This window comes from Schistocerca piceifrons, chromosome 2, assembly GCF_021461385.2.
Source record: "Schistocerca piceifrons isolate TAMUIC-IGC-003096 chromosome 2, iqSchPice1.1, whole genome shotgun sequence".
NCBI classification, from domain to species: domain Eukaryota; kingdom Metazoa; phylum Arthropoda; class Insecta; order Orthoptera; family Acrididae; genus Schistocerca; species Schistocerca piceifrons.
The window spans coordinates 416871470-416885052 of record NC_060139.1 but is presented as its reverse complement, the minus strand read 5'-3'; the positions used below and the strand labels follow the sequence as shown (position 1 = coordinate 416885052).

General features: G+C 42.0%; 1 protein-coding gene across 2 annotated transcripts in view; it reads right to left on the bottom strand.

Annotated features, from left to right (window-relative positions):
• Positions 1-909: 909 nt before the first annotated feature.
• LOC124777525 (macrophage mannose receptor 1-like) overlaps positions 910-13583 on the bottom strand; it is a 69855-nt gene continuing 57181 nt past the window's right edge. For both annotated transcript variants that reach the window (XM_047252973.1, XM_047252972.1), the window contains exon 6: positions 910-1254. In XM_047252973.1, the coding sequence (XP_047108929.1) occupies positions 1088-1254 (167 nt within the window). In that variant the 3' untranslated portion in view covers positions 910-1087. The remainder of the gene's footprint in view (positions 1255-13583) is intronic.

The window sequence follows — 13583 nt, the reverse complement described above, 5'->3', positions numbered from 1 at the left end:
TGCATTTAAAGTAAATATTTTCCTTTTTGTCACTTATTAGACATTTCAACAATCGCTGTAGTGCATAAAAAAAATTCTAATTCCCTTATGGTAAACCCAGCTCACCAAAATGATGAACTCGACTGAAATAACTAAATAATGGAAATGAGTACTGCCGCACATGCCTTTATAGGAACAATAAATACACTCTCAGGAATTAATAGTTTGGTAGCACGTCACACTTTTTCATTATATAAAAAAAAAACCAAGAGAAAGCGTCCAGGACTCGTCACATTACCTCAACAACTATCGCCACTGCTGAACAGCGACAAGTGTGACTCTTAAATGGATTCTCTAAATGTCTAAGTAAGTACTTCATCTAACGCTCAAGCCCTTTTAATTGGCACACAACACAACTGTTAAGCAGCAACGAACAATCGGTTTGGATACGGTCCGCCAAAAAAGTGATAGTAATTTTATGAGATGCGATTAGTAGATCTTCAGACATGATTAAGACAAGGCTATGATAATTTACGTATCTCCACGTAGTAGACATTAACAACATTGACAGAAATATGCTTAACATAACATCGGTGGTGATATGCAAGTTTTATGAGAACTTAATAATGAAAAGGAAGCTGAAAGTGAATTTACTCAGTAGCCATTATTTGTGGTAAGTAGAGACTGTATATAAATACGCAAATCATTATAACTGATATGAGTCAGAAAAGTCTGGATAATAGAACGTAGGTTGCATCTGACATTGTAACATTCCATTTACTCCACGAATTTGTTATATAAAAGAAAGTAAACAGAAATTAATAACGAAGTTCCATTGCTCATTCAATGAAAAATACTGATGACCATCATCTTGCCAGATGGAACAAATAAAGGTCAGAAACACTAGGTTAAGAGGTAAATGACAAGCACTGCTGTTTACAGTGATATCTTTATTCACATGTCACATACACGAGTTCCTCTGTGCATCAACCCGTTTAGTTATATCGGAGATTAGGTCCGCGCCTTCCGCGTAACTTTCCTTTATTCGTTGTTTGGAGGGAGAGCGGCGCTTGCGCCCTCAGACCTGTGTTCTGGGAACCAGATCGCATCATATGGGCACTATCTCGCAGATGAAGGGCAGTTCCGAATCACAGCGCACGTCATTTAATGCGCCTATACCTTGCAGAGACAGGCAGTTCTCGGGCCTCCCTTGGTCGTTGTTGTCCGGCTGGTTAACTCCCCACGGGTGGAATTCCATGTCTTTTATGTGCCTTCCTGTAAAAAGTAAACACTACATCACTCTCAGTAGAAACTACATAAATCTAACTGCCTCACGAACATCTTCCGAATGAAGCGAGAAAGAGAGAGAGAGAGAGAGGGAGAGAGACAGGAAAAAAATGGGCCTCTAGAGATATGACACGATACGTGCCTTCTCACAGCAGAAGCAATTCTTAACGCATTATTAAAATAAAAACGGGGTAACATACCAAGTGGGGTGTAATATGTAACGTAAGAATAGAAAACTTATTTATAGTTGTAGTAAACTCCGTGTTGACTTGTATGTGCCTACGATCTCCTGTGGCAATAATTCGAACTCATCACTGGTGCTCTTACAAGTGACACTCTTCTTAATGATATCTGCAATAGTGGTAGTCTAGTGTCAACAATGCATGTACTATGGTAGTGGCTGGAAATAACTGAAAGTGTGATTAAGGAGACTTCGAACGTAGAAATATGAACTCGCAGCCGTGATTATGTTCGAAAATGGTCGTAAAGCTAATTTTTTCCGATCCGAAAAGAACATATAGAAGTAGTTATCCCATTACTTAAGTTATCTTAAGTCACTGAAACTTTTTATATTATTCTATCTCAGTTCATACCCCTAAATCAATTTATATGTAACAGCAATTTCCTTGCCAACATGGCCCCAGATTTCATTGTAGGTGGTAAGTGATGGTACAGAACCTGTGAAGTATTGTGACCAAGTACTATTGGGAAAGTTTGTATGCTAGGTACAAATGCATCCGCTACAAGCAAACATTTGGAATATGTATACGTGTTCATAGATCAGTTTATATTTGCCTCGTACTTCTACGGATAGTAAATACTCAAAACCGTCACTATGTAACGACGTAGTTAGCTTAAATTAAGCATATGTATGAAACACAAAACACTGGAGCAAGTAAGAAACAATACTGTGGCCACGGTCGAATTTAAAAGGTAAAAGCAACCGCGCCGCAAGAGAATTTCGATGTTCGTCGAAATTACATACATATTTAAGGTAAACGATACACTTCAACATGAAGTACATCCTCGCGTGTCCATCTTTGGCTGTATTCTAAATAAGAACATAGATGTTACACGAAGTTGCAGCGAAAGTGTTTTACGAGAATTAATTCGACTTTGTTCCAGAATAGATAAAATAAAAATTTGAATATGTGTCTTAAAATGTAGAGGGTATAAATTCAGCATGTGACGATTTTCCAAGAGAGGAAAAATGTGTTGCGATTAAATGTGTCTAACACATTACCACCTAAAACAGGGTATGACTCGAAATACGACTCTGCAAAATGCAGACATTGGATCACACCTCATAAATGGATGTCAAGAGTTGTCACTAAGACAGATGACGAATCTACCCCGTCAAGAATTCTGGTTACTCCAGAATGGGAATCTGCTGACCCCAACACAGCAACATCTAGCCTCTTAATGTAAAACAAACTACGGGACCACAAAAATAGCAGCTAACCCTAACTGGTCCACTATAGACCATGGAAAACTAAAAGAAGACCAGCGACTATACAAACTAGAAAACAAAGACAGATTCCAGACTGTTTAGAAGCTAGCGATTAACACATCCACAAGGTGATAAAATTTGTTGCCTTACAACTGAGCCAGCAGAATGTTATTATGTGAAATATATCTACATCACAGAACTATGTGCCCTAATGGAGAACACTTATAAGGGTCGCTCGGAGGAAACAGAACTCGACAAAGTATATGAAGATCTTGTAAGCGCACTTGAAAGTTCATTTCTGCCATACCAAAACAACGCCTCACTGCGATGTCTTTAGAAAATGACAGTGACGAAAAAATGCACTTTAGAAAAGTCAGAAGAAGTAGGCTAATAAGCGTAGAACTAACGAAAGCAGCGGCGGAACTCAAGTGTGGACGTAATTTCTCTCCAAAAAACGTAGGCTTACTCCAGAGATGTTCGACTCACATGGGTTCCTCCAAGAACAATATCCGTTACCGGTGACCAAATCCAAATGACTGCCGTAATACGTATGGTCTAAAAACGTTGTAGTAAGTAAAATGAGACAACACTGTAACAAGCAAATAGTAAAAAAATCAAATAGTAACAATGGAACTCTTATGGGGACATACATTTGAGTCATAGCATTATATGTAGAAACGCGGGCACATTACATTAGGAAAGTTTACACAATCTGCGAGACACAGAAGCTTTTAGTGTTTGCATACATTAACTCAAAAAACGGTGTAATGGCTCTCCCATCACAGCAGACGACGGAGAAAGAATAGTAAACGATACACTACCTGAACAGAATCTACATACCCTGAAGAATGTACATATTCTGAACAGGGAGGGACGGACAGCCACTAGCTTTTCAAGGGAACGCTTGACGGCGAAGTAATAGATATTTCTGTCGTAAATAATGAAGCCCTGACATCAATAGGAGATTTAGACCTCTCACGAAGATTGCACAGAAAGTGACCACAATAAAATCAGACAGACAACATAGTAGAAGATGTATGCAACGAGAGACTGTTACTCCACAAACCGAGATAGCGAGAAATCATATCAAATTGTCCTCTGCAAGTCCGCCCCTGGTAGCTGAGTGGTCAGTGCGACGGAATATCAAACCTAACGGCCCGGGTTCGATTTCCGGCTGGTTCGGAGATTTTCTCCGCTCAGGGACTGGATATTGTGTTGTCCTTATGATCATCATTTCATCCCCATCCACACGAAAGTCGCCGAAGTGGTGTCAACTCGAAAGACTTGCACCAGGTGAACGGTCTACCAGACGGGGGCCGCGCGGGATTAGCCGAGCGGTCTTGGGCGCTGCAGTCATGGGCTGTGCGGCTGGTCCCTGCGGAGGTTCGAGTCCTCCCTCGGGCATGGGTGTGTGTGTTTGGCCTTAGCATAATTTAGGTTAAGTAGTGTGTAAGAATAGGGACTGATGGCCTTAGCAGTTAAGTCCAATAGCATTTCACACTACTTTTTTTTTTTTTTTTTTTTTTTTTTTTTTTTTTTTTTTTTTTTTTTACCCAACGAGAGGCCCTAGCCACACGGCATGTCCATTTATCCTCTGCAAAACGTAACAGGAAGCGTGGACTACACAATCCGTAAACTAACCGAAATGATACAGCCAGCACAAAGGACAGCAATACCACGAACAATAAATCAAAACTCTCAAAAATCCCATGGTCACACGAACACTCAAACCTAAGAAAAACAAGAAAAGCTGAAAAATACAACCAACGAGCAAACAATGCCAGAGAATAAGGAGGCAGACTGGATGAAGACGGAGGAATATATGTATAAACAAGTGGGGAGAGACTGTAGAATATTTACTGCAAAAACACCTGATGACAATGAATAAATAGACCATCAGATACATCTCAACCTAAGAACAGTACACTACAGCCTGACTAGTGAATTGAAATAGTCACTTGCGCATTTACGTGAGAAGAGGTCGTGCAAGCTATACCAAGACTAAAGAGAAACCGATGGCACCCACGTGGAATTCCTACAACATCGTAATGTTGGAACCAGCAAATACAATAATCGTCAAGAAAGTCACGGATTAAGAACCAGACGACCCAAAATCATACCGGCGAATTTTCTTACTGAATACAGTTGCGAAAGTCAAGGAACGCTTTCTTTACGACGGACCACAGTCATCCGTGAGCTAATGGGGCTTAGCCCGCATCAGAATCAGTTTAGGAAAAAATGGTTCAAATGGCTCTGAGCACTATGGGACTCAACTGCTGTGGTCATAAGTCCCCTAGAACTTAGAACTACTTAAACCTAACTAACCTAAGGACAGCACACAACACCCAGCCATCACGAGGCAGAGAAAATCCCTGACCCCGCCGGGAATCGAACCCGGGAACCCGGGCGTGGGAAGCGAGAACGCTACCGCACGACCACGAGATGCGGGCTAATCAGTTTAGGAACAACACATATTAACTGAAGGCGCGACAGACAAACCTCTCCGCCTAATGGAAAACACAGGTCGGAAATATGCAACTTATAACGACAGACAAGGCCCCGGGAGTAGACAACATTCCATTAGAACTACTGATGGCCCTGAGAGAGCCAGTCATGACAAAACTCTACCATCTGGTGAGCAAGATGTATGAGACAGGCGAAATACCCTCAGACTTCAAGAAGAATATAGTAATTGCAATCCCAAAGAAAGCAGGTGTGGACAGATGTGAAAATTACTGAACTATCAGTTTAAAAAGTCACAGCTGCAAAATACTAACGCGAATTCTTTACAGACGAATGGAAAAACTGGCAGAAGTCGACCTCGGGGAAGATCAGTTTGGATTCCGTTGAGATATTGGAACACTCCTGTGGCAATACTGACCTTACGCCTTATCTTAGAAGAAAGACTAAGCAAAGGCAAACATACGTTTCTAGCATTTGTAGACTTAGAGAAAGCGTTTGACAATGTTGACTGTAATACTCTCTTTCAAATTCTGAAGGTGGCAGAGGTAAAATACAGGGAGCGAAAGGCTATTTACAATTTGTATAGAAACCAGATGGCAGTTATGAGTCGAAGGACATGAAAGGGAAGCAGTGGTTGGGAAGGGAGTGAGACAGGGTTGTAGCCTCTCCCCGATGTTATTCAATCTGTATATTGAGCAAGCAGTGAAGGAAACAAAAGAAAAATTCGGAGTAGTATTAAAATCCATGGAGAAGAAATAAAAATTTTGAGGTTCGCCGACGACATTGTAATTCTGTCAGAGACAGCAAAGGACTTGTAAGAGCAGCTGAACGGAATGGACAGTGTCTTGAAAGGAGGGTATAAGATGAACATCAACAAAAGCAAAATGAGGATCATGGAATGTAGTCGAATTAAGTCGGGTGATGCTGAGGGAATTAGATTAGGAAATGAGACACTTAAAGTAGTAAAGGAGTTTTGCAGTTTGAGGACCAAAATAACTGACGATGGTCGAAGTAGAGAGGATATAAAATGTAGACTGGCAATGGCAAGGAAAGCGTTTCTGAAGAAGAGGAATTTGTTAACATCGAGTATATATTTAAATGTCAGGAAGTCGTTTCTGAAAGTATTTGTGTGGAGTGTAGCCATGTATGGAAGTGAAACATGGACGATAAATTGATTGGACAAGAAGAGAATAGAAGCTTTCGAAATGTGGTGCTACAGAAGAATGCTGAAGATTAGATGGGTGGATCACGTAACTAATGAGGAGGTATTGAATAGAATAGGGGAGAAGAGGAGTTTGTGGCACAACTTGACAAGAAGAAGGGAACGGTTGGTAGGGCATGTTCTGAGGCATCAAGGGATCACAAATTTAGCATTGGAGGGCAGCGTGGAGGGTAAAAATCGTAGAGGGAGACCAAGAGATGAATACACTAAGCAGATTCAGAAGGATGTAGCTTGCAGTAAGTACTGGGAGATGAAGAAGCTTGCACAGGATAGAGTAGCATGGAGAGCTGCATCAAACCAGTCTCAGGACTGAAGACCACAACAACAACGGCAGACATCGCAGCAGCATTTGACAACCTCTGACGGCTTCAGATATTTGCGCTTCTTGGGGAGCTGCTGATAGCGGCCACACTGTACCACAGCCCCCGGGATTACTGTAGGGACAAGATTGCTGAGTGGCCAGAAGAGAAACGGGATGCGGTCAAAAGAATTACAAAGGCACACTCACACCTCAAGCCCATCTTCTGGGGTCTAGCAACGGAACCTCTAGTACATCTCGTGGGGAGCATTGACAGCGGTGACGGAATCCTGGCATATGCCGACCACCTGCTGGTGGAGGTGTTGGCCAACTTCGGAGTACAACTTGTGAAGAAAGCCAGTGACGTACTTCAACACAAATGAAACTGACGACTGTCCCGGACAAAACACTTCACACGTTACTTAGAGCTAAAACTTGTGACACGATTCCAGAGAATTGCGATCAACAAAGGTCTTTCCTTCAAGACCCACATACCAATAGTAGAAGACCAGGCTGAAAAATGCTACAGAAACTGGCAAATGCAGGTTACAGACTTCCACTAACGCACCACAAGAATATACCTCTATGCAACTTCTGATTCCTTTATATGCTTCGCGGTAAGCAAATTGACACAGAAATTGCTGCTGGCGACAATCATGACTGCTGTGAGGTGCAGGCAGAGAGGTGTGCTTCTGCAGCTATGAGGAGCCACTGTAACTACCTCTCTTGAGTCCTCTGCGTAGTCTTTGGCGTCTTTCCAGCCGACATCGTCGTATTGAACGGTGATGCGTTTCAGGGACAAAATAAGCGCGCTCGCAGAAGAAAGTATCATCGATAAACCATATCTTAAGATAGGGCGGTTTAATACATAGCGAAGGTCGGATGAACAACCCGCCAGAACTTAGAACGAGCTTGTAGAGAAATTGGCTCCTCGATCATGTAGGAGTACACCGCACTGCGCATACAAATGCCGGACGACATAGTATGATACACGACTACTTGTACAACTCTCTCAGGAATCCAGACCCAGTCAGAACAATGGACACTATTTGAGCAATATTACAAAAAGAATAAGCAAGAGACAGGATGTATAGACTTCCACCCACACCAAACGTAACAATAACACTAAGTGGCAGCGTGATAATAGAGAAAATCGAAATAATATAGTATTAATATTAAATCGACACCCTAGCTGCAAACAGGCGATGATATACATCATATATATATATAGTTAAAATATGACTACCAGGCCACTGAATTTCTTGTGCGAACGCACACGCTACGCCCAACTCATTCCGGACTTGGTAGATTAATCTGCCACGACTAATGAGTGTGATGCGCAGACATCTGTTAGGAGCACTACGAATGTAGTGGTGTGGACATGCTGGGGGTCCCGGCGGAGATTCGAGTTCTCTCTCGGGCGTGGGTGTGTGTGTTTGTCCTTAGGATAATTTAGGTTAAGTAGTGTGTAGGCTTAGGGACTGATGATCTTAGCAGTTAAGTCCCGTAAGATTTCACACACATTTAAACCTTTCTGAACATGCTGGGAATGTGGGTTTCACGGGGAGCGTGCAAGCGATAAGTCCCTGCACGCGCACTATCCTCCGTGCCCTCGGTGACTCAGATGGATAGAGCGCCTGCGCTGTAAGGAGGAGATCCCGGGTTCGAGTCCCGGTCGGGGAAACATTTTCAACATGTCACCAATGATGTATATCAACGCCTGTTTGCAGCTAGGGTGTCGATTTAGTTATCATTTCATACATAATACAGAAATATAAAAAGTAACGATAAACCAGACATGTGCACTAAGCAAGTTAATACACAACACAAACGTAGCTACAAAGCTATATATACACATGAAATAATATTAGAGACACTTGAAAATCGAGAAAATTCCGGTCAGAAACGAATAACTCCATGACCCCTTTCCATAATCTGCGTTGCTGACGTGCTCCACGGAGTACTGACTGTAATAATTTCCATAATAAACTACTACAATAACAGTCTTTGAAGTGTATTTGATGCAGTGACCGGCTACTGTTGCATGTGAAAAAATGTAATTGTAAGAGATAAACTAAACAAAGACATGATAATTCATTGACCAAGATATAAAGGAATCGAAGAAGGGTCACTTCTTTTCATCTTGAATCTAAACTGCAACATCTAAGAGAATATTTGGTGAGTTATTTGTGGATAAACGTTTATGTGCTCACACTTTTGAATCATCTACATCTACTCGTACATCAATACCGCGTGGCGGACAGTACCCCGTACCAGTACTAGTAATTTCCTTCCTTGTTGCAGTAGCATATAAAACGAGGGAAAAAGACTATCTCTACACCTTTGGATGAAATGGAAATGAGCGTTTGGCGTCATTGGCCAGGAGGCATATTGCGGGGCAGGTCCGGCCGCCTTGGTGCAGGTCTTATTACATTCGACGCCACATTGGGCGACCTGCGCGCCGGATGGGGATGAAATGATGATGAAGACAGCACAACATCCAGTCCCTGAGTGGAGAAAATCCCCGACCCAGTCGGGAATCGAACCCGGGCACGTAGGACGGCAATCCGTCACGCTGACCACTCAACTATAGGGGCAGACTATGCCTTCGGGTGAGCTCTAAATACTGGTATCTTATCTTCTTGGTCCTTACGTACAATGTATGTTGGAGACAGCAGAATCGTACTGTAGTCAGCTTCGAATGTCGTTTCTCTAAATCTTCTCAGCAGAATCCCTCAAAAAGAATATCGCCTTTTCTCCAGGGATTCCCATTTGAGTTTCCGAAGCGTCTCAGTAACACTTGCTTGATGTTAGAACTTACCAGTAACAAATATATCATCCCATCTCAAAGCTGCTTCGACGTCTTCCTTTAATCCGACCTAGTACGCATCCCAAACACTTGAGCAGAACTTAAGATAGGCTCGCACTGGCGTCCTACATGCGCTCTGCTTTACAGATAAACCAGTGGAACAAAGTCGACAATTCGACTTTCCTACCACAATCCTCACATGCTCGTTGCATTTCATATCACTCCGCAACGTTACGCCGAGATATTGCAATGAAGTGATTGTGTCAAGCAAGACACTAATAATGCTGTATCCGAACATTACGGGTTTCATTTTCCTACTCACACGCATTAACTTACATTCTTTTACATTTAGAGCTAGCTGTCATGCATCACACCAACCAGAAACTGCGACACATTGCCGTGCGCCGCAGCATCATCAGCATACAGCCACAGATTACTGCCCACGCTGTCCTCCACATTTTTTATGTATGTAGAGAGTAAAGTCCTGTCGCACTTCCCTAGGACTCTCCTCACGATACCCTTGTCTGTGATGAACACTCACCATCGAGACCAACATACTGGGCTCTATTATTTAAGAAATCTCTGAGCCACTCACTTATCTGTGAAGCTATTCCATAAGTCCGTGCCTTCTTTAACGGCCTGCAATGGGGCACCGTGTCAAACACTTCCCAAAAATCTAGAAATATGGAATCTATCGGTTGCCCTTCATCGACAGTTCGCAGTATATCATGTGAGAAAAGGGCAAACTGAGTTTCGAAGCAGCGATGCTTTCTAAACTCATGCTAATTCATGGACATAAGCTTCTCTGTCTCAACAAAATGTATTGTATTCGAACTGGAAGGACTCTGCAGCAAACCGATGTTAGAGATGTTGGTCTGTAATTTTGCGGCTCGGTTCTTTTGCCCTTCTTATACACAAGAGTCAACTGCTCTCTTTACCAGTCGCTTGGGATATTGCCCTGGGCGACAGATTCCCGATAAATGTAAGCTAAATAAAGAGTCAGTGCCGTAGATTACTCTTTGAAAATTGATTTGGGATTCCATCCGTATTTGGTTACTTATTTGTTTTCAACTCCTACAGTTGTTTCTCTACGCCAGGGACGCTTATTATCATGTCGTCCGCAGCTGAGTCTGTTCGATGGTCGAACGACGGTATGTTGTACGATTCTCTTGCATGAACGAATGCTTGAACGTGAAATTTAAAACTTCGGCTTTCGATTTGCTATCTTCAACTGCCACACCAGACTGGTCAACAACTCACACTTAGCCGTTTTACATAGGACCAGAATTTTCTCGGGTTCTCTGTCACGTCGTTTGCTATGATATATGCTTCACGCATAGATCTGTTCACAGATGCACGAATCTCTACTAACCTTTGCTTGTTGTCATTTGAGCGTTCTTTTTTGAGGCAAGAGCGCAACGGACTCTTGTTTCCTCAGCATTTTCCGAAACCCGTAATTAAACCAGAGTGGGAGTTTTCTGTCCTTAATCCACTTACTAGGCACATTATTCTCAAGACCACAATATACAATCTTCTCAAAGTTTTGCCCATAATTCTCCTACGTCCATTTTTCTCGAACTAAGTGATCTCATTTCACTGTCCAATTGAGATGACAAACACTGCTTATCTACATTTTCTAGCAGAAACACTCTCATAGCCTTCTTAACTGATTCATTAACTTCCGCAACAATAGTTGCTATAATGACACATTATCGCTAATCCCCGTTTCTGTACTGACGTTGTCGATAAAGTCCGGCCTATTTGAAGCTACAAGGTATAAGATATAAACTTACCCGCTGAAAAGCACATAATTGTATTGAATTCAGCAAATATTAAGCAAGTCAGAATTTGTACAGAATCATTTATTTTGATTTCATTTCCCGCACAAGTGGGAGAGCGAGACTTTGTAGAGCTCTCAGTTCCATTTAGCCACCCACAGCGTTTCGTAAGTGCGACAGCTATGACTACGTTTGGGAACCTCTTAGAGTTGCAAAAATATCCTGGCAACCAAAGAAAGTACTCTGATTGGCCTTAAGCATTTTTCATTCCAATGCGAAGTATCAGGACGAGCCGCTCCACATCTATCTGTTTTTTTTTTCCAGACCACAATGAGTTAAGGGTTACGCTACGGGGAAGAGAATGATTATCATGGAACTTGAAATTCCTGCCTTTTGCCTTCAATCAGGAATAAACTCCAAAATAGGTTTTTCTACACCCTATAAAGGAACAGTAACGCAGTTCAACAGCATCCACTATGGATGAAATTCATTTGACCTCCAAAATCCTTGGTAAAATGTCTTGTTTGTTCGGCTATATGAAATACACTATTTCGCTACTACTGTACAGAGTTAAAATTTTAAACAAATGGTGCTTTTTGTCAGAAAACAAAAAATGGGAAAAACCGGTTGGACATTTTCTAGTAAAACCACCAAGTTAATTTTTCAGATGACATGTAATCTCAAAAATATGAGGATAGCGACGACATTGTAATCAGAAGTGTTCAGCCCGTTAATGAGGTATTATTAAACAGGAAAAGGATAAATCACTGAGGTTGACCATCCACTGCGTATGCGCGTTATCTGACAACAATTAAAAATACAATTAATTATGTATTACAGTGTCAGAAATTCGTATTTCTGTTCAGAAAGTGCGAAATCAACTCGTTAACTATTAACTTACATTGTGTTCATGAAGCCAAGTTTCACCCCATTTCGTTTATTCGAAGATGGATGAAACATTGCTTATCATTAATATTAAGTGCTTTTCCTGTTTTAGCTTATTCCATTGACAAGAGAGCGTCGTCTTCTGGATAATAAACACAATGTGTAGCTAGATTACTACTTCGATAGTTGTTTAACATTATCGTCTAGTTAATACGGCTTAAAATTAATGACAAGCAGTATTTAGACACCTGATAAGAAAGTATTTCAGTTCTTTCCAGAAACAGTATTATCACTACAGCATGAGGAACAGTATGCTGTTGAATTAATTGACTTTTCAGCAATTCAGTCAGAAATAGGCTTTCTTTATAGTTCCTTCCTGAGCTATGCTGTGATGATTATAGATTTATTTGGTGTCACGTTAATATATATTTCATAATTTTTCTTTCTCAAACTAGTTTATTCCTGTTTACGTCCTGTCAACAAATCAATGTTCCTAAGTTTTCAGAAGTGTACTTACAGCGTACACTGATCAGCCAGAACATTATGACCACCTATCAGTATGTCCACCTTTGGCACGGATAACAGCAGCGATGCGTCGTGGCGCTGAAGCAACGAGGCGTTGGTAGGTCACTGGAAAGAGATGGCATCATATCTGCACACACAAGTCACCTAATTTCCGTAAATTCCAGAGAGGGGGTGGTGAGCTCTGACGCCACGTTCAATCACATCCAAGATGTGTTCAATCGAGTTCAAATCAATTGGAATTCGCCACTGAATTACTCGAACCATTCCACCACACTCCCGGTCTTGTGATGCTGCGCATTATTTTGTTAAAAAAAGCCACTGTCGCCGGGAAACACGATCGTCACGAAGGGGTGTACGTAGTCTGCAGCCAGTGTGCCATACTCTTTGGCCTCCATGGTGTCTTGCATGAGCTCCACTTGCATGTTCACCAGAGTACAATGAAGCCGCCGCCAGCTTGTCTCCGTCTCACAGTACTGGTGTCAAGGAGCAGTTCCCCTGGAAGACGACGGATTGACGCCCTCCCATTGGCATAATAAAGAGAGTGTCGGGATTCATCAGATCATGCAACGCTTTGCAACTGCGCCAACGTCCAGTGCCGATGGTGGCTTGCCCGTTTCAGTCGTGGTTGCCGATGTCGTGGTGTTAACAATGGCATATGCATAGGTCGTCATCTGTGGACGTCCACCGTTACGAATGTTTGACACGATGTGTGTTCAGACACACTTGTACTCCGCCCAATATGAAAAATCTGATGTTAGTTTCACCACAGTTCGCCGCCTGTCCTGTTTTACCAGTTTCAAATGTTCAAATGTGTGTGAAATCTTATGGGTCTTAACTGCTAAGGTCATCAGTCCCTAAGTTTACACACTACTTAACCTAAATTATCC